At 35.6% G+C, this 25,367-nt stretch overlaps 1 protein-coding gene, 1 long non-coding RNA gene and 2 other non-coding genes across 4 annotated transcripts; all 4 read left to right on the top strand.

The window, feature by feature from the left end:
* The first annotated feature begins 4,689 nt into the window (after positions 1-4,689).
* On the top strand, positions 4,690-7,828 carry LOC129064111 (uncharacterized). Its single transcript, XR_008528421.1, has 2 exons — positions 4,690-4,760; positions 7,596-7,828. It is a non-coding gene; the product is annotated as an uncharacterized LOC129064111 (long non-coding RNA).
* On the top strand, positions 4,949-5,025 carry LOC129064476 (small nucleolar RNA SNORD126). The gene has a single exon (XR_008528462.1). It is a non-coding gene; the product is annotated as a small nucleolar RNA SNORD126 (small nucleolar RNA).
* LOC129064475 (small nucleolar RNA SNORA79) lies at positions 6,957-7,103 on the top strand. The gene has a single exon (XR_008528461.1). It is a non-coding gene; the product is annotated as a small nucleolar RNA SNORA79 (small nucleolar RNA).
* A 4,007-nt stretch (positions 7,829-11,835) lies between the features above and the next one.
* On the top strand, positions 11,836-23,068 carry CCNB1IP1 (cyclin B1 interacting protein 1). Its single transcript, XM_054565189.1, has 4 exons — positions 11,836-11,904; positions 13,215-13,546; positions 18,399-18,732; positions 22,866-23,068. Exons 2-4 carry the CDS (start codon positions 13,250-13,252, stop codon positions 23,066-23,068), a joined length of 834 nt encoding a protein of 277 aa, XP_054421164.1. The 5' UTR covers positions 11,836-11,904; positions 13,215-13,249.
* Positions 23,069-25,367: the final 2,299 nt, after the last annotated feature.

Below are 25,367 nucleotides of genomic sequence, written 5' to 3'. Positions count from 1 at the left end.
CAGAAGGAGCATGCTTTCAGTACTTACTTGGCAAAATGTGTGCTGATACCTTCCTGAAATTATGGTATTAAGTGAGCAAACTCATATCTTAACATTGTTAGGAAAAATAGAAATGTTTTTTGGGATATAAACATGCAAAATAAAAAATGGAAGCCTCTGGGAATTCCTCCAAAGCTATTTTTAAAGCCTTAGAAGGCTAAGATCATGTCTTGTGAAGCATCTAGTTTTCCAGTTAGGAGGCTTTGCCAATTGGAAGAGAAATTAGTTTCTTTTCGATGGAAGTACGATTTTGTTGTTGAGTAACTTTCTATAGAATACATTGGAGTCTTCACTATTAAGTAGGGAATGAAGGGAAGGAGGAAGTAAATTCTTTTTCTTAAAAGATGCCAAACCTTGGATTTGGAAGGGACCTTATGAGTGCATAAGTGACTTTCCTGGCTTCAAGATTTTTATGACAAGTGAAATTTTTAGGCAGAATATCTGCATTTCTACTCATCAGGTGATGGATCTTGGACACTTAATAGAAACAACATATTAAAGTATTTTATATTTTACCTCATTTAATTTTCACAACAGTTATAAGAGGTAGATGGTATGTGCCCTCATTTTATAGTAAGGGTATCTGAGGCTTAGAGAAGTTGCATAACTTGCCCAAGGTCACAGCAATTATGCAGGTGACCCAAGATTCAAATCCAGTTCTGTCCAACTTAAACCCATTATCTTAACCACTAAGCTAAGTTGTCTGCCATTAAGTCTCTAACCTTGCTTACATTATTTCTAAAATGGAGATGACATAGTACTTGCAAAATGAGGTAATATATGAAAAGTGCTTTATATATTCTAAGATAGACAAAGTATGAAGTAGATAAAATATCAAGTTAACAGAGTGGAAGGCTTCCTCTTGCATCCTGCATTCAAGTTAATTCTTTCCTGCTGTTTTGACCCAAAGCGCTTGGTTTCCTCCGCCCGCAATGTAACTGATTGAAATGATGGTTTCTTGGGGTGAACTACATGGGTTAGTCATGTTTCTGATCGCAATACTTTTATTTCATATATGCCCTGAGTGAATTTGTCCTGCACGGATAGGTTAGAACAATGACTGTTCTTGGCTAAAATAGCTGACAGTGGCTGGGGAACAAAAGTTGGGGGTTTGTTTTGATAGTAGTGCCCTGAAGAGCTGTCTCTAAAAGAGAACTGTGCCAAGCAACCAATTTTGCATATACTTCCTCTACAGTGTTTTGTATTTTCCTTTGCTTCAGGTTAAAGATGGAATCCACTGAAGAAGACAGGCCTGGGTCTTCAGCACTCTGTGCCAACCCAGAAGTGGTGCTGTGAAAGCCTCTGTAACATCTGCTGCAGACCCCCTGAAAATCAAGTGGGCTTGGATTTGGACATTCTCAGTAGAAATAGTTACAGGCTAATGGGACCACAAAGGCAAGTACTTCAATTCTGACCAAGATATGATGCCTTAAGGTGTTCTCTCTCACAAGGATATATGTCTTTTCTATCTAAAAAGGATAAGAGGTTCTTTGAGTTACTGTTTGAACCCAAATTGCTAGACACACAATAGGAACTGAGTAAAATTGAGAGGTAGTATAACAAAACAGAAGCATCAGTTAGTTTAGTATTAACAGTTTTTACTTTGTATCAGGCATTCATGAAGTATCTGTTCACATAAAATGAACCCTTTGGTCATAAGCACCAGTATTTTGAACCACTTCCCACAGAAAGCAAAATGAGTGGGTCATTGATTATTTATGGGGTATTTACAAACTATTGCTGTATTTTGCTATGGATAATGTGTACCTACATTTTTTGGTCCAAACTTTCAGGAAAAAACCTTTAAAAAATTTTTTTATTCAATTATTTATTTATATTTAGAAACAAAACTGATTAATATATTCCAGGGTATTAGTTTACAGATATTGTTATTGCTTTCTAGAGTTACACTTTTAACACATAAGCACAAATAAAAGAATTAAAAACATTTATATAGGTACAGAATTAGTACTACTCACATATAATGCGCATCCTTATTTTTCCCTCAAAAATTTGGGCAAAAAAGGGCACACTATACATTGGCAAAATACGGTACTTTTGACTAAATAAATACTCAGTAAACATGAAGTAGCTTCCATGTGGTAGATTGACACTTGCTGAAGCACGACTAGCATCCTGCATGGAGCATCACACTTTGGGAAAAGCATCAGGATTTGTGTGTTAGGGTTTGTTCCATGTGGTAAGACCTCTTTGCAATCTGGGTTTTGTTTGTGAGGTGAGACAAATAGAGAAGTTGCACCTTTAAATCTATAATTATTCTTCTGTAAGATGTATTGGATCATGGAGTTTTGAGGTAGACATTAAAACCACAGAAACCTCTGACTTCCTGTCTTGCTTCCTGTCTGTGCGCCCTTAGTTAATCTCAGATGCTGCTGATCTGAAAATACTTTACATAATTAAAGCATTCTGAGGTACGTGCAACACCTCAGTTTCTTTCCAACCTACAGTATGTTATTGCATTCCAAAGCAGACCATCTTCTGTAGCTTTGCCTCTTATGTCATGTTGAAGTGAAAATAGGGAATTTTGACAGAACTGGATTTAAATCCTAGCTTTTAATATCTAGGTGATATTAGAAAATTTTATTTAACTTCTCTGAGCCGCAAATTTTCTTGTAAATATAGGTCATTGTGAAGTTTGAGTAAAACAACTTCTATAGTTTTATCAGCTGATTTTAGTCATACCTACCATTCAAGGTACTGCTGTCTCACAGAATTTTGGTGATGGAAATGTTCTATATTTGTAATGCCCAGTATGGTAGCCATTACCTAATGTGGATATTAAGCAATTAAAATATGGCTCTGACTGAAGAATTTTTTTTTAACTTTTTTAAAAATGATTTTATTTCCTTTTAGAGATGGGGAAGGGAGGGAGAAAGAGGAGAGAAACATCCATGTGTGGTTGCCTCTTGCGCGCCACCTACTGGGGACCTGGCTCACAACCCAGGCATGTGCTCTGACTGGGAATCCCACTGGTGACCTTTTGGTTTACAGGTTAGCACTCAAATCCACTGAGCCACACCAGCCAGGGCAAGAATTTTATTTTTAATTTAATTTTAACTTACATGGCTGTGTGTGGTATAACCTACTGGACAGTGCAATTTAAAAAAATTGAGGAATAAGTGATCATTTTAGTTTCAGGTGTACAGCATGATTCAATATTTGTATATATTGCAAAATTATCATTTCAGTAAGTCTGGCTCAGATCCATCACTACACCTAGTTAATATATATATTTTTTTCTTTTGATGAGAACTTTTAAGATCTACTCTCAGCAACTTTCAGATATACAATACAGTATTATAAATGCAATTTTAAGGCTCATGTAAGATCTACATTTTTCTTTAGGCGGTCTTCCTTGCCCAATGATTCTTTCTTGACAGTACTTGGTCTCTCTACCACTTACTTAGTATTTACCATGGACATTACTTTTGAGTCCTGTTTTTCCAGCTAGATTATATTTATGAAGTTTTATTTATGTATGTATTTTAAAAGATTTTATTTATTTATGGAGAGAGGGGAAGGGAGGGAGAAAGAGAGAAAACATTTATTGGTTGCCTGTCAGTCGGGGACCTGGCCCACAGCTTAGGCCTGTGCCTTGACCGGGAATTGAACTAAAGTTCACAGGATGACGCCCGACCCACTGAGCCACACCAGTCAGGCCAAGGTTCTGAAGTTTTACATCTCTACAATGCTGCATGAAAAAGGACATAATAAAAATAACTGTAATCATTTTAGTTAATAAGTTTTAAATGATCATTAAGTGTAAGAGAAAAAAATTCTAGTTAATAATTGGGTGAAGAATAGGGAACAATGTGAAGGTTGCCAGCAATCATGAACTTTGTGCTCTGGAAGAGGAAATTAAAATTCCATATATTGCCATCTTGTGGCCAATTTGGGCTCCAAGTGGTGTGAATTCAATTTTGCTATGTCAAGGGAAAGTTTTCTTTAGTTTATTGTGAGGATAAGTTCACCAATAGTAAAGGTTAAATATAATTGATATTTGGTTCAAATGAAATTGAAACATGCCTTGAAAAAACTTTTTATTTTGGATCATTTTCTCACTTATCTGAATCTTAGCTTCTTCCCCCCCCCCCCCCCCCCGCCTTCCCCCTCTCCTTTTTAAAGGATTATTGTGAATTTGATGACAGGTTACATGTGTTCTGCAGTCACACATCTGTAGAGTTGAGAGGCTGGCAGTAACCCATGCCACTGATGCCCCATCTCCCTGTGTTTGTTCCCGTGGCTGCCTAGCTCTGCAGCCAGCACAAGACCCTTTCCCTTTGCATAGCTGCTCTCTTGTGAGATTGTTGACTGTTACAACCTTTCAGAAGTTGGTTAGGCTTATTGTACAGCTTTATTCAAACTTTTGAATTTATATAAAAAGCTAAGCTTGTGTAGAAGTTCTGGCATAATCTGATAGGGACTTTGGGCATTTGATGACATTTTGCAAATAGATGGGTTCATGTATATTATTGAATGGAAATTTAAATAAAGAATGAGCGATTTTCCTTGAGGTTAATTTTCCTTGAGGCTGTATGGGTGTGACGTGTGGGGTAGGCTGTTGTGCATTCAAGTCTTGTAATCATAACCTTTTTTATTTTTTTATTTATTTTTCACAGATGAAGCTAGGTAGTTGATAGATCCTATAGTTCAACTTCGTTCCTAGAGACAATAGAAGCTGGATTCATCTGATACCAGAGGTAAGTATGAAAGAAAAACCTTCATTTTTACCTCATTTGGATTTCCAATCACCTAGCAAGTTTTAGGGCTCAGTGTTCTTAGTGGCTGAAATTTGGTAGTTGAAAAAGCCTTAGTTCTAACCTTAACAGGGTTTCCCTGGTTTAGGGACGAGGGGCTGGTGTTGGCTTGCCCTTCACCAATCATTTACAGTTTTCCATGATGAAATGCGTATTAAGTCTGTGTTTCAGCTGGCCATCCTGATTAAACACATGCCTCGAGCAGAGTAAAGCTAGGGCAAACACTTGGAATTGTATTCTGTTTCTTGGAATGCTTACTGGGATCTATCCTATGATCCCGAGTAATTCCTAAATCTTTATGAATTTGATGCTACAACACTTTGTTGTGCTTTGATCTTTTCACCAAAAGATCTCTTTGAGATAGATAGAATTAGGGTCAAGAATCTTTTGTTAAAAAAATTAAAATAGTACAGCCTTGGCTGGTGTAGCTTAGTGATTTGAGTGCTAGCCTGTGAACCAAAAGTTTGTCAGTTTGATTCCCAGTCAGGGCACATACCTGGGTTGCAGGCCAGGTCCCCAGTTGGGAACATGCAAGAGACAACCTTTTTCTCCTTCTCTTTCTCCCTCCCTTCCTCTCTCTAAAAATAAAGAAATAAAATCTTAAAAAAAAATTTAAAACAGTACAGAAAAAACACTGCTAACTGATACAATTCTATCAGCTACTTGGTGGTTTTTAACTGATCACTATTTTACTAGTCTAAAATTAAGAGAATCCCAGAGTTGGTTAAATCAATTTGTTTCATATAGTACAATTATACAGCCACTTAAAAGTTATGATACAGTTTTACCTTTCTTGAAATGGAAGAGTATTTATAATACAGTAAGTTACAGAGCAATACATATAATCCTTTTTCTTAAACTTTTGTATATACTGATTTACTTGAAAAAATCATCTGAAAGGGTATACTCTAACACTAGGGATTTTCTCTAGAATTGGATTCTATGGATGATCTCGTTGATCTGTATTTTCTGGCTTTATTATATTCCTATATTATATAATTTAAAAAGTTATTTTTAACCAGCCTATATGGGACACGCTTGTATTTTTTTTTTTTTACCTGTGTCTGCATGTTTCAGCAGAGAATGAAGGTATATATGAGGGTGAAATATAAGAAATATAAATAATTCAAAGTAACATCAGCACTTGCAACACTTTTTTAGCTTTTGGCTATGTCTTTTACAGAAATGAAATTTCAGGAGACCAGAATTAGATCTCAGTTTCTTTCTAGAAACTTCTTTCCCATCCTTGAAACTCTTGGGTGATGTGTTTCCTGGATACACATAGATGCTGACTACATTTTTCTTTAATGGTAAGGCTTATGTTGAAATGAGAAGCTTTGACGTGCATATGAATTTTTAAAAATTCAGCTTTATGACATGGCTAGTTCTGCTAAGGTGCTACAAATTTAATTTTTTAAAAGTCAATTAAAGATGTTGACAGTTAGCATAATATAGTGGTTATCTATGGGTTCTGAAGTCAGACTGGGTTCAAACCCTTCCTCTATCACTTAACCAGCTATGTAACTTTGGCAAGTTTCTTAACATCTCACTGTCTTAGAGTCTTTATATCTTAGAAGAAGATAATACTAGCATCTGATTCAAAGGAATAGTTCTTGAATTTGACGATTAAATTAGGTAATAAATGTGTTGGACATAGAACATTGTTAAGCATATAGTAAATGCTCAATAGATGCTAGCTATTTTATCAATGTTCATGTGTATATATATCTTAGACTTTGCATTACCTGGCAATTTCTTTTATCTGTATAACATGTTGGAGATTCTTTGTTTATTGCTTATGTGCATTTTCCAATTGGCCTCTTCCTCATTATCTTCTACCTTAAAGCCTAATTTAATTCTAGAATTAAGCAGAATATAGTAAGGACTATAGTGTGTATCCTTACATTATTGGTCCAATAACATTTTCTTTACTTAATCATTTTTGCCACTAATTTATCATCTAATTCATCATTTTGTCTATCTAGCTGGACCAGTTGATATTTAATTGTTCTTTTCATTCTTGACTGACTCTTCAAAAATTTAGGTGTAGTGATTCTTATAAGAGTCACTTGATGTCTTTAATAACTATTTCTTAGACTGTTTATTAAAATGTTTGTTAAAATGGTTGGAGATAAGATTTGATGGCTGTTCCTCTCACTGCTTGGAGCCTTAGGTAGTGGGATTTTAGTCCATCATATATCGAAGCTGACTTGTCTTCACTCAGAGCACCATGGGACAGGTTGGCTGTCCATTAGTGCCTTCTGAATTTTGCGGAGTCAAACAATTACAAAAGAGGTGGTAATGCTGGATTAAGAAAATTTACCTGTGATTAAAAAAAACTAAATTAATTTTAAATCATGGAAGATATAGGTTTTTAAAAAAAATTATTTATCTTTAGAGAGAGGGGAAGGAAAGGGAGAAAGAGAGATACATCGATGTACGAGACACAATGGGTTGTCTCTTGCACACCCGCAACTAGGGACAAAGCTCGCACTCCAGGCATGTGCCCTGACTGAAAATTGAACCAGCAACTTTCTGGTTTGCAGGCCGGTGCTCAATCCACTGAGTCACACCAGCCAGGGTGACATGAAGATACAGTTTATAGAGAACCCTTTGATTACAATAGTGTTTAAATAGCACTGATCTCAGGCTATGTGAGAAAGAGCTCTAATGAATTGCTGAAGTCATCATGTTTAAATTTTAAATGGTCTACTCAGTTTTCTACTGAGTGATTATTCACATATTCAGGGCAATATTAAAAATACTTTTTCTTTACAGTGTGAAGGTGAAGATGATTCTTCAAATTAAAGATGGAAGCTGACTTTTCTCACCAGAATGGTTTATAGAATCAACTTGCAAAAATATAAGAGGTTGTAAACAAAGGAAAGAGTAAAATATTTTCATTTATCAACCTTAGATTCTTTGTAAACTCTGTGAAAGCAGGATAACTTCCTTATCCTTAACACTTGGCCTAGAATAAATGGTAAAAAAATATTTGAAATGAATAAAAATCTCCATTGATTTTATTTTATTTTTTTAATCCCTGGAAAACAGCAACCATTTCAATGGGATTTCAGCAAGACATTTACACGGAATAACTGGGATGTAAATTTTGACTCTGTAAAATGTATGCATAGGTACATTAAACTATCAGGGTACCAGTGAGTCTACTTAAAATTCTTAATGTCTGATTATGATGTTTGATCCTTTAAGAGACAATAAAGAATGGCTGTGAAAACACCCTATGTATGTGAGGAATAGGCATATAAAAGCTTTCTGATATTTAATAGGAAATGTTTTATTATGAACATTTTATAGCCTTACGGCATGGATATTTATCATTGGTTTAAATTGTACATATAGTCAAGTTTGGTTAAAAAGTCATTATTTTTGCTTTATATTTAATGAAATATTCTCAGTTGTTTTGGCTAACATAAAGTTTTTGCCCTATATACTGTACTTAACATTCATGAAGGCGTATTTACCATGCAAAGTGTATAAAGTACACATTCAAATATTAGAAGTCTGGTATACCTCATTGTGTTTTGGAATGAAATTTAATACTCATGCTTATACTAGAAGCATACAAATTTATCTGCAGCTCTTATAAATTCTGTTAGAATATGAAACCTATTCTTTAGATTAAGATTTTTCCATTAAAAGTATCAAATTATTTTTAGAGTAGATGATGCTAACAGTTTAAGATTCAAAGATAATGAAGGAAAATTATTATTTCACAATACAGCTGATAGGTACTTAGAATATCTAAACAAGATTAAAATGAAACTTCTGGTAAAGATATCATTTTGAGACCCTGGCTGGGTAGCTCAGTTGGTTAGAGCTACCAACTTGGCAGTTGGTCCCAATGTGCCAAGGTTGTGGGTTTGATCCCTGGTCGGGGGACGTAAAAGAATCAACCAATGAATGCATAAATATAAGTCCTGCAATAAATCCATGTTTCTCTTTTCCTTCCTGTCTCTAAAATCAATAAATAAACATTTTAAAAATATACCATTTTTTGAAAGGTGAATATAACCTGTAATTAAATATTAGTGATGTATAAGCACAAATTGTGCTGTCAGTTTATCCTGACTCCTTATATTTAGAAAAATGGGTTAAAGATGAAAAGGAGAACTTTAAACATATAGAAAAGCAAAGATATGACATTGGAGTAGACATAAGCACAAAAGGGAAAGTGATAAATTTGTGTGCCATGTGACATTTGTGTGTGACAAAAATTCCATATAAATCAAGACAATAGTCAAAATATGAATGGGCATGTCACAGATGAGGACTCCTAAGTAATTCACATGAAAAGATGCTTAATCTCACTACTAATTAAAGGGTTACAAATTAAAACAACATTGAGATAACCATTTCACTGCCATCAGATAGGCAACAATTAAAACCTGACACTTCCACATGCTGATGGGTCTGGATCAAGGGGCTCTCATCTTTACTGATGGCCATGAAATTTAAGTCATACTTTGGAGAGTGATTTGTCAACAACTAGCTTACCTGAAGATGCTTATACACTGACCCAATCTTTGGGTATTATATTCTACAGGAATGTTTGGCATGTGTATTCAAGAAGACATTACAGAAAGTTAATGTCAGATTTTTAACTGTTAAAAACTGGGAACCAGTGTCCATTAGAAAATGAATAAATTGTATATTTGTAGTATTTGGTTGTTAAAATGGATACAAAATATGTGTATTATCTTAACTACATTTCAAAAACAATGATGAGTTAAAATGGCCAAGAGATATGTGGTATGTGGTAAGATTTAGCTGTTTTAGAACATGAAAACAAAGACCAATATGTACACATATACTAAAGTGTAAAAACACGTATGAGAATGATAAACACCCAAATCTGGCTTGTTTTACTTTTGTAGTGGTAGGAGGAAAATGCAGTTGAGGTATACACAGGGAAGCCTTCAATTGTATCTGTAATGTGTTTATTAAAATATATCGAAAGTGAGAAAGGTTTGGGTTTATTAATGCTGAGTGATGGTCATTCATACATTTTTGGTATGCTTGATATTTAATAATATTTTAAAAACTTTGGTGAGCACTTGCTGGTGTGGCTCTGTTGGTTGGAGCATCATCCTGTACACCATAAGTTTGGGGATTTGATTTGATTCCTGGTTAGGGCACACCTAGGTTGTGGGTTCAATCCCTGTTTGGGATACGTATGGGAGGCAACTAATCTGTTTCTCTAGCATTGATGTTTCTCTTTCCCTCTCTAAAATCAATAAACATATGTAAAAGAAATCAAAAACTTTGGTGAATGGGTCTCTCTGTATCTCAGCTTTGATTGATTTCAGTGGTCTTACCTCTAGGAGCACCCTGGAAACAAGCCAGTGAAGGGTTTATCTATGCTAGGAGAGACCAGGACACATGCTAACAAGAAGCAGGTTGGTTCCTGGTGTTCCAGACTTGTGTGATATTAAGACTACTGTGATATTAAGACTAAGCCCCCTTTACATAGATGTGTGTGTATATATACACATGGAGAGAGAGAGAGAAAGAGATACAGTAACTTGTACAGGCTTCTGGCCAAATGGGTTGGAAAGAGGAAACAAAATGGTGTGAGGGACACTAGGTTTTGGGAATCAGTGGAATAATCTTAATGAACTAGGAAGGAATATTGCAGAACAAAAGTAACTTGGCTAGGATCACAAAGTTAGGTACTTGTGCTGGTGAAATTTGAATGCTTTGTGTTTTATGACTTTAAATGGCAATGTATGCTTTTGTATTTTCATATTTGTACATTTGACATAGTCAAATCCAGAAAATGCACAAAAGGCTCAGATAGCCAAAATAGATGTTAAGGATTACATATTTTACACATGAACCTCTAATTTTTTTTTAATCTGATTTGTACCACTCTAATTTGAGTTACCTCTCTAAATTTTTAGAAGATAGGCATTTTAGGAAGTGTATACAAAGGCCTAGGTGACCCTTTCTAATTACTGTCAACAAGTTGCAAAGAGAGAAAGACAAAAGAAAAAAAACCCCACTAAAAGCAAAAACCTAGTAGAAAGTTGTTTCATTAAGATAGGTTTTTGTTTGAAGAAGAAAGGTTTAGTATTACAGAGTCACGACCCATAGAGAGTTTGCAGGGCTTGGCATCCATTGTTGCTGATTCACTGGCTTGCATCTTACAAATTCATACTGGAGTCACATCATCTGAAAAGGTGACAGCAAAAAAACAAACAAACAAACCAGCATTAAGGCTTATATCTGGAGGAACCCTACTCAGTTAAAAAAAAATCATGGAGTTAGTACAGATCAGAAAAAGTAACAGGTAATAGCATTAGGGTCAAACACGTAGCAACATTTAAAAAAATCACAAGCAGGTCCAGGCAGGTCGCCTCAAAAAAGCTGTAATGCCTGATCCTGATCCTTCATTTCAAGCGCAGGAATGAATGTTCACAATGAAGACTTTCAATCAAGGAAAGTTCTGTTTTGTTTCCGTTTATATAGAGGTTGTGTAAAAGCTGGAAAGATGTCTATTTCAAGATAAACAAAAAATAAAATGGCAGGAGTCTACCTCAACACGGAGGTGATAGCTGTCCAATTTTAGGTATGACACAGTTTTGGGGAATTTTTTCTGAACTAAGAAAGACAGTGCCGCCCGAGTGCTACTCCCCATATTTTCCCAGGACAAACACCTGTGTGTACTCATAAGCAGCTCTGCTAGCTTTTCAAATGGCCGCCTCTGTCCTTCAGGAGATTAACATCAGTATTACCCCCATTTAAGGCGGAGGGCAGTGAACGGTACTCAATGACAGTATCTGTGGGGCTCGAAATACGGGAACCTAGACCAGGATCAGTCGGATTCATGACCTCACCGCGCCTGAGACATGCATGTCCAGCAGATGCGCGGCCCAAGTCTGGCTGCCACAGCAGGCAAGTTCCAGCATCCTGAGCGGCTGGAACTCTCGTGCCCACCTCCCGACAGGCTCCGGGGCGACTCTGCACATGCGCTCTCTTACGTAGAGGCGCTGCGAGTTCTTGTGGTGGGAGTTGTGGAGGCAACCGCGTTTTCCCGCCCTTTTCTTTCGGCTCCTCAGGTTAGGTAAGTAATTAGATTTATTTCCTCTTACCTGCGCAGAAAGCAGGTAGAGAATTTCAGAGTTATGTGGCTATGAACCTAAGTCTCAAAAATGTGGCTCTCGGTAAACTTGCACGGCTCACTAAATTGGCTCTTTCCCACATCTCGTGGAAAATTTGGAATTAGCCGCACCTCTCGGTGTTCCAGAGAAGGGGCCCCGCTTCAAAACTATTCCCAGCTCTTCTGCTTCCCCTTTGCCCATTTCCCCGCTGGAGGTAAAATAGGCCTCATAACTAAGGCTGCAGGTGCCACATACCTGTTGGAGATTCACAACGGGGGGGACATTTGGGGTAGAGGTCAGAGCGTCCTTGTTGACTCCTATGACCAAGGCAACATTCCTGACAAAATTTTTCATTTGAGAACTGTGAACATCTTTTTCTTGGTGTCTGATTGATGTGTGTGTGTGTGTGTGTGTGTGTGTGTGTGTGTGTATTTACAATATATGACTTATTTTAGTATATCCAGAAGATTGCTCCCCTGTGTGGGTTAGTAAAATTCCAATGGGAGTAAACAGTATAATTGAAAAGTAACTTAATGAATAGTATATTTACTTTTACAAATGTTTTAAATGGAAGCATAGTTTTACAAATGTTTTAAATAGAAGAATAGTATTTATATTAACAGGTGAATTGTTGATCTCATGATTTAAAAAATCTGCTTTTATGTGGGTTTTCATGCTCCATAATGGTCAATTACTTGGATGAATTAGGTTAGTTTCCATTTAATACTATCAGGTTACTACTACTCTGTAGGTAAAGAATCTGAGAAATCAGGATATATGAAAAACCTTAAAATATGTTGCACAGAAGAATAGCTGAAATAAGTTTCTGGACTTTTGTATCTACCAAGTGTAGTGTGAGAAGTATTACTAAAATATTCTAGCAAACTATGAATGGATAATAAATTTGGATTTTTGTTTATGCATTGAGAATGACAAAAGCAGTAATTTAATTTTTTATTAGTTCTTTGTAAATGTACCTAAACTTCCCCCCCATGTATATACTTTTTTGATTTTACTAAGATTTGGAATCACCTATGTCTTTAAATTTTTCATTAAAATTTTTGTCAAGACCTTTGTAGTGGTTTGCAAAAAGGAGCATAATTAATATGGTTGAGTGACTAAAATCAATATATTAATAATATGTTAATGATAATGCAAAAACATAAATGTGCTTTATTATCATAAAATTAGAACATGTTTTTTATTTGTTGTTTACCTATTTAATTTTTGTTGCAATTTGATTTATTTGACCTTTTCCTTTACCCTTTATTAGGATTCATTTCAGAATCTGGGACCTCAATATATACTATGTCTTTGTGTGAAGACATGCTGCTTTGTAATTATCGAAAGTGTCGCATCAAACTATCTGGTTATGCTTGGGTCACTGCCTGCTCTCACATTTTCTGTGATCAGCATGGTAGTGGTGAGTTTAGTCGTTCACCAGCTATCTGCCCTGCCTGCAACAGTACCCTTTCTGGAAAGCTAGATATTGTCCGCACAGAACTCAGTCCATCAGAGGAATATAAAGCCATGGTACTGGCAGGTCTTCGACCAGAGACTGTGTTGGACATTAGCTCCCGAGCACTGGCCTTCTGGACATACCAGGTTAGTGCTTAGGCTAGTTTCTTTGGAGAGTGTGATTTGAGGCATATGTGGAAGTTTCCAGTGTTTTTCCTTCGCTTGTGTTTGTATTTATTTTTTATGAATGGAAAACTTTCTTTTTAATAAATTGTTTTCTTCAAAGTTAATGTTTATTGTTGAAAATCCAAGAGAAAGAAAATTTTAAAAAAATAATTCCATCACTCAGTGAAAACCATTGTTGCTATTTTGTATATTATTACTTTTTCTGTATTTAAAATATAAATATATACATGGACAAAGCCAAAGTGGGGAAGGATTGAAGGTGGGAGGTAGGGGTAAGCAGGGCAGAGGAAAGTGGTGGTGGGAGAGTGGAGACAAATATATTTGAACAATAAAAAAATAAATAAAAATCTTAAAAAAGAGAAGAATATATAAGTATATATTTTTGTCTTTCCAAAAATAGGATAGTACCACACATACTGTTTTTGTGGCCAGAAATTGACTATCTATTATGCCTATTACAAAAATTTTATTGAATATTTTTAAATTAAGTTTCCTATAATCATAATTTTAATGGTTGCATATATCATAATTTATTTCTGAGTTATTAAAAATGTTATGATGAACATTTTTCTTTTTTTTAACAATTATTTATTTATTTATTTTTTTGAGGGATGGGAAGGGAGGGAGAACACCTGTGTGAGAGAGAAACATTGATTATATGTGCTCTGACCAGGGGCTGAACCCACAACCCCGGCATGTGACCTTACTGGGAATTGAATCTGAGACCTTTTGCTTTACAGAACAATGACCAACCAACTGAGCCACACTGGTTGGGTCATGATGAACATTCTTAAAATCAAATTAACAGCATTTCAATTTTTTAAAAAGATTTTCTTTATTTATTTTTAGAGAGAGGGAAAGGAGGGAGAAAGAAAGTGAGTGACACATTGATGTGCAAGAGAAATATTAATTGGTTGCCTCTTGCATGCCCCCAAACTGAGGACCTGGCCTGCAACCCAAGCATGTGCCCTGACTGGGAATCAAACCCGTAACATTACAGTCCTCAGGCTGGCGCTCAATCCACTGAGCCAAACCAGCCAGGCCATTTCAATGCTTTTAACATTGCAATATTTTTAAATTGCCCTCAGATATAGGTCATATCAAATTGTGTTCCCTTAAGAAGTACATGTGGGTGCTTGGTTCTCCACACTTTCTACTTACTAATGAGATGTGGGAAACTAGAATCTCATGATTCTTTAAATATGTATTTCTTGTATGACTTTTAGATGGACACATTTTCTTGTATTTTTTTCATGTATTTTTCTTTTATAAATTGCCTTTCAGTTTGCTTATTTCAATTGCTTTTTTCCCCTACTGTTTTGTAAGAATTCTCTCTCTCTATATTTAACTTAGATGTTACAAGAAATATTCTGTTTATTATACTTATTTTTATTGGTCTTCATTGATTTCTTTTGACATACCAAAGTTGAAAAATTTTTAGTATTCTGTGTAATCATAATTTAGTGATTGTATTATATCATTTTTTCTAGGTTATTAAAAATATGTATCATCATTTTTGTCATCAGATTCACAACTGTAATTCTTTTTCTTTATGAGATCTGCCTTTGGTGCCTTCTTAGAAAATCCTTCCTTGGAGAAAGAAATGGAGAACTTTAACCATATCCTTGACTTATATTCTTATATCTTACATGTGCGTTTATAATAATACTTCTTGATGGTTTTATTTGTCATCTGTTAGGTAAATAGTTTCATTGTATTATTTTGGGTAAGATGTCTCCCTTACACACTCCTGTATCAGCTTACGGTTACCTTTATTGTATTATTAATACTGTATTGTAATTACCTACATACTTGTTCATCTCCTCTAGTTGGGAGAGTTTTTTAGGTTAGGTAGGTTTGGATTCCTGTGTAACACTGGGTCCTCAGTTACCATCATAGTTACTGTTCTTAAGTCTTAGTAAATACTTATTGACTGAATGAATAGACATTGTATATTAAGGTAGATCCCTATTTGGGGGTTAGTTTTGGTTGAATGTGAACATATGATACTGTTTTCATCATTTCAGATATGGAGGAAACCAGTGAATGGGCTAGTAAGGTAGCCAGAAATGAATTTTTCCTTACTTCCTTTATTATTTTCTTTTCTATTTTGTCATTCAACATATTTTTTGAGTCCCAGAAACATTTATATTTCATGCACCTTTTTTGGTGCTGGGTATACAATAATGAACAAAACATGAGCTTCAAGGATGCTACAGTTTAGTGGTGCTAAACATTAAGAGAAAACACCAGACATTTATGATACATTTTTAATGCCTACATTGATGAGGGAACTACAGAGTGTTGTGAGGCCACATAGTAGGGACAAGTAACCCAGACTTGGTGGAGTTACATACAACTACATAGAATAGGCAAATTTAAAGTGATTTTTTTTTTAAAAAGGAGAACACTCATATTTCACCTTCTGTCAATATTTAAAATGATAATGAATCCAAAGATAAGCCAAAATTGGTTTCTATTCATAGTAAGTTGTTTTTGGCTATGTAACAAACTTAGTGGCTTAAAACATTTTAGTGGCTTAAAACAACAGACATTTATTATCCCAGTTTCTGAGGATCAAGAGTTCAGGCTTGGACTCTGCTCAGGGTCTCACAAAGCTATAATCAAGCTGTTGACAGGGGCTACAGCCTCTGAACCTTGACTCAGGAAGGATCTATTTCCAAGCTTGTGGTTTTTGGCAAGAGTCATTTCCTAGTGGACTAGTAGACTGAGGGACTCAGTTTTTGTTGCTGTTGTTGTTTTTAATGGAGTTTATTTTTAAAGCAGTTTTAGGTTCATAACAAAGTTGAGAAGGTTCAGACATTTCCTGGGCTACATTGACATATTACTATCATCCAAAGTTCATAGTTTCATTAGGGTTCTCTCTTAGAGTTATACATACTGTGAGTTTAGACAAATGCATAATGACATGGATCTTACCATGAAGATATCATACAAAGTAGTTTCACTGCCCTAAAATCCTCTGTGTACTACCTATTAATCCCTTCTTACCCTCAAACACTGATCTTTTTACTGTCTCCACAGTTTTGCTTTTTCTAAACTGTCATATGATTGGAATCATATAGTTTGTCGCCTTTTCAGATTGACTTCTTTCACTTAGTAATATGCATCGAAGGTGTGATAGTTTATTTCTTTTTAGTGTTGAATAATTTTCCATTGTATCATAGATTATCCATTCATTTACTTAAGGACAGCGTGGTTGCTTCCAAGTTTTGGTAATTATGAATAAAGTGCCTGTAAACATCTGAGCACAGGACAAAAGTTTTCTACTTCTTTGGGCAAATACCAAGGGATGTGATTGCTGTATTGTATGGTAAGAGTAGATTTAGTTTTGCAAGAAACTGCCAAACTCTCTTCCAAAGTGGCTGTAACATTTAGCATTCCTACTAGCAATGAATGAGAGTTCTTTTGGCTCCACATCCTTATAAGCATTAGCTGTTGTCATTGTTCTGGATTTTGGCCATTCTGATAGGTGTGTAGTGGTATCTTATTGTTGTTTTAATTGACATTTCCCTGATGACATGTGATGTGTAGTATCTTAATTTTCCTATTTGCCATCTGTGCATCTCAATTGGGTTGTTTGTTTTCTTTTTTTTAAAGATTTTATTTATTTATTTTTAGAGAGAGGGGAAGGGAGGGAGAGAAACATCAATGTGTAGTTGCCTCTTGAGCATCCCCTAGTGGGGATCTGGCCTGCAACCCAGACATGTGCCCTGATTGGGAGTCCAACTGGTCTCCCTTTGGTTAGCAGGCCAGCACTCAATCCACTGAGCCATAGTAGCCAGGGCATGGGTTGTTTGTTTTCTTATTTTTGAGTTTTAAGGATTCTTTGTTCATTTTGGGTAACAGCCTTTTACTAGATATGTCTTTTGCAAATATTTTATTTTTTGCAAATATTTTCTATTTGTCTGTGGCTTGTCTTTTTATTCACATGACATTGTCTTTCACAGAGCAGAAAATTTTAATTTTAATAAAGTCCAGCTTATCAGTTCTTTCATAGCTACTGTTTTTGGTGTTGTGTATAAAAAGTCACCACCAAACCCAAGGTCATTTAGATTTTCTCCTATGTTATCATGTAGGAATTTTATAGTTCTATGTTTTATATTCAGGTCTGTGATCCATTTTGAGTTAATTTTGTGAAGGGTGTAAAGTCCATGAGTAGATTCTCTGTGACTTCAGTATTTTGCTGGCTATTGCCCCAGAGGCTGCTCTCAGCTACTTGCCTTGTTGGCCTTCCCAGCATGGCAGCATGCTTCCACAAAGTCAGCAAGAGAAAGAGTATACTAGTAAGACACATCTTATATTCTTATATAATGTACTCATGAAGTGACATCTTGTCATTTTTTTTTCCTGTTTTAGTCACAGGTCCCATCCACACTCAAGGGGTGGGAGGCAGATGTAAGTACCAAGAAGCAGGGAAAATTGGAGGCTATCTTATAATCTGTTCTCTATATTGTGGTTTATCTGAAACATAGGATTGCATTTCTTAAAAACTTTTGGACTACATGCCACTTGTGAAAGTTAGACAAATATTCGCTTCTTTTGTTAGTGTAATGGTAGTGGTTTCAGAGTATTCCTCCAGATTTTTTCCTATGCATTTAGGGACATAATGTATTGCTTTCTTTAATAATCATACTATTATACATCCTGCTTGCTTCTTAACCTGGTTCTAAACATTAATTATACCCCAGGATAAGCACTTTTATTTTCTTTTTGCATTTGTGTAAAGTTTTACAATATGTAACTTTTGTTTTATTACCTTAAAAATCTTTTTTCCCCTCTCTTGGGACAGGTACATCAGGAACGTCTCTATCAAGAATACAAATTCAGCAAGGCTGAGGGCCATCTGAAGCAGATGGAGAAGATATATACTCAGCAAATACAGAGCAAGGATGTAGAATTGACCTCTATGAAAGGGGAGGTCACTTCCATGAAGAAAGTGCTAGAAGAATATAAGAAAAAGTTCAGTGACATCTCTGAGAAACTCATGGAGCGAAATCGTCAGTATCAGAAGCTCCAAGGCCTCTATGATAGCCTGAGGCTACGAAACATCACTATTGCTAACCAAGAAGGTACCCTTGAGCCATCCATGATTTCACAATCTGGTATTTTTGGCTTCCCATTAGGTAAGAAAAAACAGGTAATTATCTAACATCTGTTATTTAAATCAGTGATTTTTCACATTGTGTTCTGCACAGTGCCATGTAGTCAATGGAGACTTCAAGGTTCTAGATTCTTCATCCATGTCTCATTCTGTACATAATTGCTTTTATCTATTGTATTTGCTTATGTTTAAGTTACAGCTTCAATTTGAAAAGAGAGTATATCTCTTCAAAATAAAATGTTGTAAATTGTTACTTTAAATGAAAACTATTTAGTTGTAGTAGTAATAATAATATTAGCTGCCATTTATTGATTCCTTACCAAGTACTAGGTATTGTCATAATTCTATATGTATTCATTTTATTTAAAAAACTTTATAAGCTAGGTATTCTTATTATTCCTATTTTACAGGTAAAAAAACTGAGGCATAGAAAGTTTAAGTAAATTGGTCAAGGTCATAGAGCTCTCTACAGAGCCCACACTCTTAACCATTTGTGATCCACCTAGAAGGCCATGTTTCACTTTCTTTCACTGGGTAATGCTGATTTCACAGTTCTTTTTTATTATTATTATTATTTTAATTGTTGTTCAAGTACAGTTGTCTACATTTCACCCCCACTACTCCCCTCCCTACCCATTCTGGCCTCCCACCCTCAATCCTATCCCCTTTTTATCCATGTGTCCTTTATTTATGTTCCTTGACAACCTTCCCTATTTCCCCCCATTATCCCCCTCTCCCCTCTCCTCTGGTTACTGTTAGTCTGTTCTTTATTTCAATGTCTCTGGTTATGTTTTGCTTGCTTGTTTGTTTTATTGATTAGGTTCCACTTATAGGTGAGATCATTTGGTATTTGTCTTTCACCATGTGGCTCATTTCACTTAGCATAATGCTCCCCAGATCCATCCATGCTGTCATGAAGGGTACGAGTTCCTTTTACTTTCTGCAGCATAGTATTCCATTGTGTAAATGTATCATAGTTTTTCGATCCACTCGTTTACTGATTGATGGGCACTTAGGTTGCTTCTAACACTTGGGTGTTATAAATTGTGCTATGAACATGGAGGTGCATAGGTTCTTTTGGATTGGTGTTTCAGGATTCTTAGGGTATAATCCCAGCAGTAGAATTGCTGGGTCAAAAAGCAGTTTCATTTTTAGTTTTCTGAGGAAATTCCATACTGTTTCCCACAGTGGCTGCACCAGTCTGCATTCCTATCAACAGTGCACTATGGTTCCCTTTTCTCCACAACATTGTCAGCACTTGTTTGTTGATTTGTTTATGATGGCCATTCTGACCGGTGTGAAGTGGTATCTCATTGTGGTTTTAAGTTGCATGTCTCTGATGGCTAGTGATGCTGAGCATCCTTTCATATGTCTTTGGGCCCTGTGTAGGTCCTCCTTGGAGAAATGCCTGTTCTGGTCCTTTCCCCATTTTTTAATTTGGTTCTTTGTCTTCCTGGAGTGGAGTCATGTTGAGTTCTTTATATATTTTAGAGATCAAACCCTCATCTGAGGTATCATTTGCAAATATATTTTCCCATACCACTGGTTCCCTTTTCATTTTGCTGATATTTTCTTTAGCCATGCAGAAGCTTTTTATATTGATGAAGTCCTATTTCTTTATTCTTTCCTTTATGTCCCTTGCTCTAGGGGACATATCGGTGAAAATATTGCTGCATGGAATATCTGAGATTTTCCTATGTTCTCCTTTAGGACTTTTATGGTGTTGCGACTTATATTTAAGTCTTTTATCCACCTTGAGCTTATTTTTGTGTATGTTGTATGTTGGTGATCGAGTTTCATTTTTTTGCATGTAGCTGTCCAGATCTCCCACCATCATTTGTTGAAGGGGCTATTTTTACTCCATTTTATGCTTCTTCCCCCTTTGCCAAATATTAATTGACCACAGAGACTTGGGTTTCTTTCTGGACTTTCCATTTATTTATGTGCCTGTTCTTATGCCAGTTCCAGACTGTTTTGATTACCATAGCCTTGTAATATAGTTTGATATCAGGTATTGTGATCCCTCCTACTTTGTTCTTCTTTCTCAAAGTTGCTGTGGCTATTCAGGGTCATTTATGGTTCCATATACATTTTTGAAATGTTTGTTCTATATCTATGAAATACATTATTGGTATTTTAATAGGGATTGTGCTGAATCAAAAAATTGCTTTGGGTAGTATGGACATTTTGATGATGTTAATTCTTCCAGTCCATGAACTCAGTATATGCTTCCATTTATCTGTGCCTTCCTTAATTTCCTTAATTTCTTTCTTCAGTGTTGTGTAGTTTTCTGAGCACAGATCTTTTACCTCCTTTGTTAGGTTTATTCCTAGGTATTTTATTTTTCTTGTTGATATAGCAAATGGGACTTTTTTCCTGATTTCTGTTTCTGATATTTCATTGTTGGTGTACAAAAATTTCTTCGATATCTGAATGTTGACTTTGTATCCTGCTGTTTTGCCAAATTTACGTATTAGGTCTAGTAGTCTTTTGGTGGAGCCTATGGGGTTTTCTACGTACACTATCATGTCATCTGCAAACAATGACAGTTTTACTTCCTCCTTTCCAATTTGGATGCCTTTTATTTCTTTTTCTTGTCTGCTCATTGTGGTTAGGACTTCGAATACTATGTTGAATAGAAGTGGTGAAAGCAGACATCCTTGTCGTGTTCCCGATCTTAGTAGGAAACCTGATAGTTTATGCCTGTTGAGTATGATGTTGGCTATAAGTTTCATGTATATGGCCTTTATTATGTTGAGTTATGCTCCCTTTACTCCCACTTTGTTGAGTGTTTTTATTAGAAATGGGTGCTGTACCTTATCAAGTGCTTTTTCCGTATCTATGATACGATCATGTGATTTTTGTCTTTCCTTTTGTTTATGTGATGTATTATGTTTATTGATTTGTGAATGTGAATATTGAACCATCCTTGCATCCCTGGGATGACTCCCAGTTGATCATGGGGTATGATCTTATTTAATGTATGCTGAGTGCAGTTTCCAATATTTTGTTGAGGATTTTAGTGTCTATCTTCATCAGCGATATTGGCCTGTAGTTTTCTTTCTTTGTTGTGTCTTTATCTGATTTTGGGATTAGGATGATGCTGACTTCATAAAAAGAGTTTGGAAGTCTTCCCCCTTCTTGGATTGATTGCACAGTTCTTAAGTTATTGTGGGTTGTTGGGTGGATTCTTTTGTTTAGTCATCCGTTCATCATATATTTATCAAACATGTTTTTTGTTCCAGGTTGCTAGGAATAATTCTAGGCAATGAGGATGTAAAGATTATGTAATTAGGATTCATGTCCTCTGGAAGTGCACAATCTAGAGTAATACTAGCATTTTTCTGCTTGTTAGGTGCCTTCACAGATGCAGTGAATCAAGTGTTATTGTATGTGGACATGGTAGGTCTTATTTTTTTTTGTCACTATCCACATTTGATTTCTTTCATATTAACCAGTTCTTTTTTCTGTACCTCTTTTTGTGCACACTTACCTTTTTACTTTTACCTCTTACTACCATTTTTAGCTTGAAACAGATATAGTCAGCATTCTCATTTAGTTATGTGTTCCCTTTAAACCTTATAAGAACCCAGGGAGGGTCCAATAGAAGTTGTTAAATGCTTATTTAATCAGATCTATTGTCTGATTTTTCTTAAGGCCATTCCAGTTGATCTCAGGTAACAGTATGTGCCAGTTTTTCACGTTGTCATATATTTTCTGGAGTATTTATGGAAATCTTAAAAAAATTTATTCTTAAAGAACCTGGGACAAAAGCTTTTATATACGCACGTAGACTCAGATACATAGATTCTATTCCTTTGACCTAGATTATATAACAAATAAGGAAAATTATAATATTGTAAATTCTAGCTCTACTAAAAACCTATTTCATTGTGTTAAATTACTTTTGGTGATGAGGTGATAAGTATAATTGGAAACTGCATCACAGAAGAAGGTATAGTATATCCTGTTGTCAAGAAGAGAGTTTTGGGGCCATGATGGTCCTTTTCTTGATCCAACATTAGGTTTATATTTATCTGTCTTGTATGAGTTGAGTTCTGTTAAACTCTTTATTCAATGACTTTTGTCTTTTGGTCCTAAATATCTCTAAGTACATAGATGCTTAAGTTTTTCCCCCTTTTTATTTTCCTCTAGGGAACAAATCCAAGTTTCCTTTGGACAGTACACCAGTTCAAAATCGTGGTGGTGGAGAAGGAGATTTTCAGTTCAGACCATTTTTTGTGGGTTCTCCCACAGCACCTGAACCCAGCAACAACTTTTTTAGTTTTGCATCCCCAAGTCGTGAATTGGAGCAGCAACAAGTCTCTAGCAGGGCCTTTAAAGTAAAAAGAATTTAATTCACTTTACACAATGTTTCTGTGTTTACTTTCAAAGACTTCATTTAGCAAATAATCTCTATTATAGATAGGAGTCACTAACCTCTCTGTGCCATTGAGCCTTTGAAGTTGTCTTCACATTTTTAAGAAGCTCAGTGGCACTGAGGATTGGCTTTAGAGTCTGATTTCTTTTTCTATTTCCATTATTTAAGAGCATGAGCATTTTATTAAACTCAATTTCATTGTGAACTGCTGAGTTTTTACTAGTAGTGGAAAGGTTACAATATTATTGAGTTTTTTATAGATCACAGTATGTTCCTGTCTGAGCTATTTCTGACTGAGCTATGTGTTTATGCTTAAGTATTAAAGCACCTACATTTTATGTCTACATGTCACTTTAGGTTTTGGAGGGTGTGTGTGTGTATTCCTTTATATTGATATTTTGCTATATTTACCAGTATATTTATGTGAAGATTTTGGTCTCGGGAAATGGTAAGATGTGTCTGTAGTTTGTTATTTGGGTGTATACACTTATTCTTCTATATTTATGTATTTACCCTTGTATTAATTTGTTTAGAGTGTTTGTGCTCATGTCAGTGAATGAGAGTACAATTTCATGTACATATGAGCAGTCCTTATTTCTACTTAAAAATAATTTACATTGATAAAGTTATTTTGTAAAGTTGATTTTTTGCCATTTATTTAAAAATAAAATTATGCCATCTTTACTGTTTTGCCAGCTGTTGTCTTGGGTTTACTTATTTAGGGATGCACTTCTACTGTAGAAAACTTACAATATGTTATTGATCTCAAGAGATTAAAACACTTTTAAAGATTTAATCCCTGTTCTATTTTACTATATAATGAGCATCTTTTCAACAGAAAATTTATTCAAAGTATAGAGCCATGAAAGACATTTGAAAGATACTTTCTGTAACTTTGTCTTATTAGAGGCAAGGCTGGTTGGGGAGATAGAACAACTGGGTTTTAATTATGGCTTTTTGGTTGTACAAATTTGAGTTTAAACTTTCTGGGCTTTTATTTCTGTATCTGTAAAATGGGGGATTGAATTAAATTATCTGGTTTTTCATAGCTCTTAAGTTTTACGATCTATTCTTACTGGTTTGGGAGGAATTAAAATGGAATTATCCTAAATGTCAAATCCCTTTATTTTTAGGTAACAAAGTCATACTGAAGTAATTTGAGGATATTTTATATTTAGTTATTGTAGAAAGGCAAGTGAATACCCTTGCTTTACATAATTGAATAGCAAGCAAACAATGTTTTCTTTAAGAGTATATTTTCACTCCCTAAAGGGCCAGCATGGTCTTAGAACATATGCAAACACACTCACTCTGGGATTCACCACCTGGGCAGCAGCTGGAAGGGTGCCAATCACATATAGGAAGGGGTGAAGTGACTGGAAAAGGGGCAAGTTCTAGGCAAACTGCCAGAAGCCAGGCAGTGGCATTGTCCCCTCCCTGAGCTCTCCACATACAGTCATGAAGGCACGAAGTAGGTGCCTTGCCCTGGCAATTACCTAAGGCTCCCCCTGACTACTAAGACAAGGAGTAAAAGCAGTTCTGCCTAATACACAAACAAACACAGGGGAGCTGATAAAATTGAGGAGGCAAAGAAATATGGCCCAAATGAAAGAATAGAACAAAACCCAGAAAAAGAACTAATAGAAACAGAGATAGTCGACCTATCAAACACAGAGTTTAAAACACTAGTTATCAGAGTGCTCGGAGAACTCCTTGAGTATGGTAAAATATAAAGGAGGAGATGAAGGTTAAAATGAAATAAAGAATAATCTACAGGAAACTAATAGAAGAGCAGGAAGCTGGGATTCAAACCAACAATTTGGACCATAAGGAAGAGATAAACATTCAACCAGAACAAAAGGAAGAAGCAAGATTTCAAAAAAATGAGGATAGACTTAAGGACCTCTGGGGACATCTCCAAACATGCCAACATCAGAATCAGAGGGATGCCAGAAGGAGAAGAGAAAGAGCAAGAAATTGAAAACTTATTTGAAAAAACAATGAAAGAATTTTCCCTAATTTGGTGAAGGAAATAGACATATGAGTCCAGGAAGCACAGAGAGTCCCAAGCAAGTTGGGCCCCAAGAGGACCACGGCAAGATACATCATAATTAAAATGCCAAAAATTAAAGATAAAAAGAGCATCTTAAAAGCAACAATAGAAAGGCAGAGAGTTAACTACAAAGGAGCCTCCCATAAGGCTATCAGCTAATTTCTCAAAATAAATTTTGCAAGCAAGAAGAGACTGGCAGGGAGTATTTAAAGTGATGAAAAGT

The sequence above is a fragment of the Pteronotus mesoamericanus genome, unplaced genomic scaffold (genome assembly GCF_021234165.1).
Source record: "Pteronotus mesoamericanus isolate MK-2021 breed Mesoamerican mustached bat unplaced genomic scaffold, CSHL_Meso_final contig_164, whole genome shotgun sequence".
Taxonomy (NCBI): Eukaryota; Metazoa; Chordata; class Mammalia; order Chiroptera; family Mormoopidae; genus Pteronotus; species Pteronotus mesoamericanus.
The sequence above is the reverse complement of the archived record's forward strand: the minus strand, read 5'-3'. Positions and strand labels throughout refer to the sequence as shown.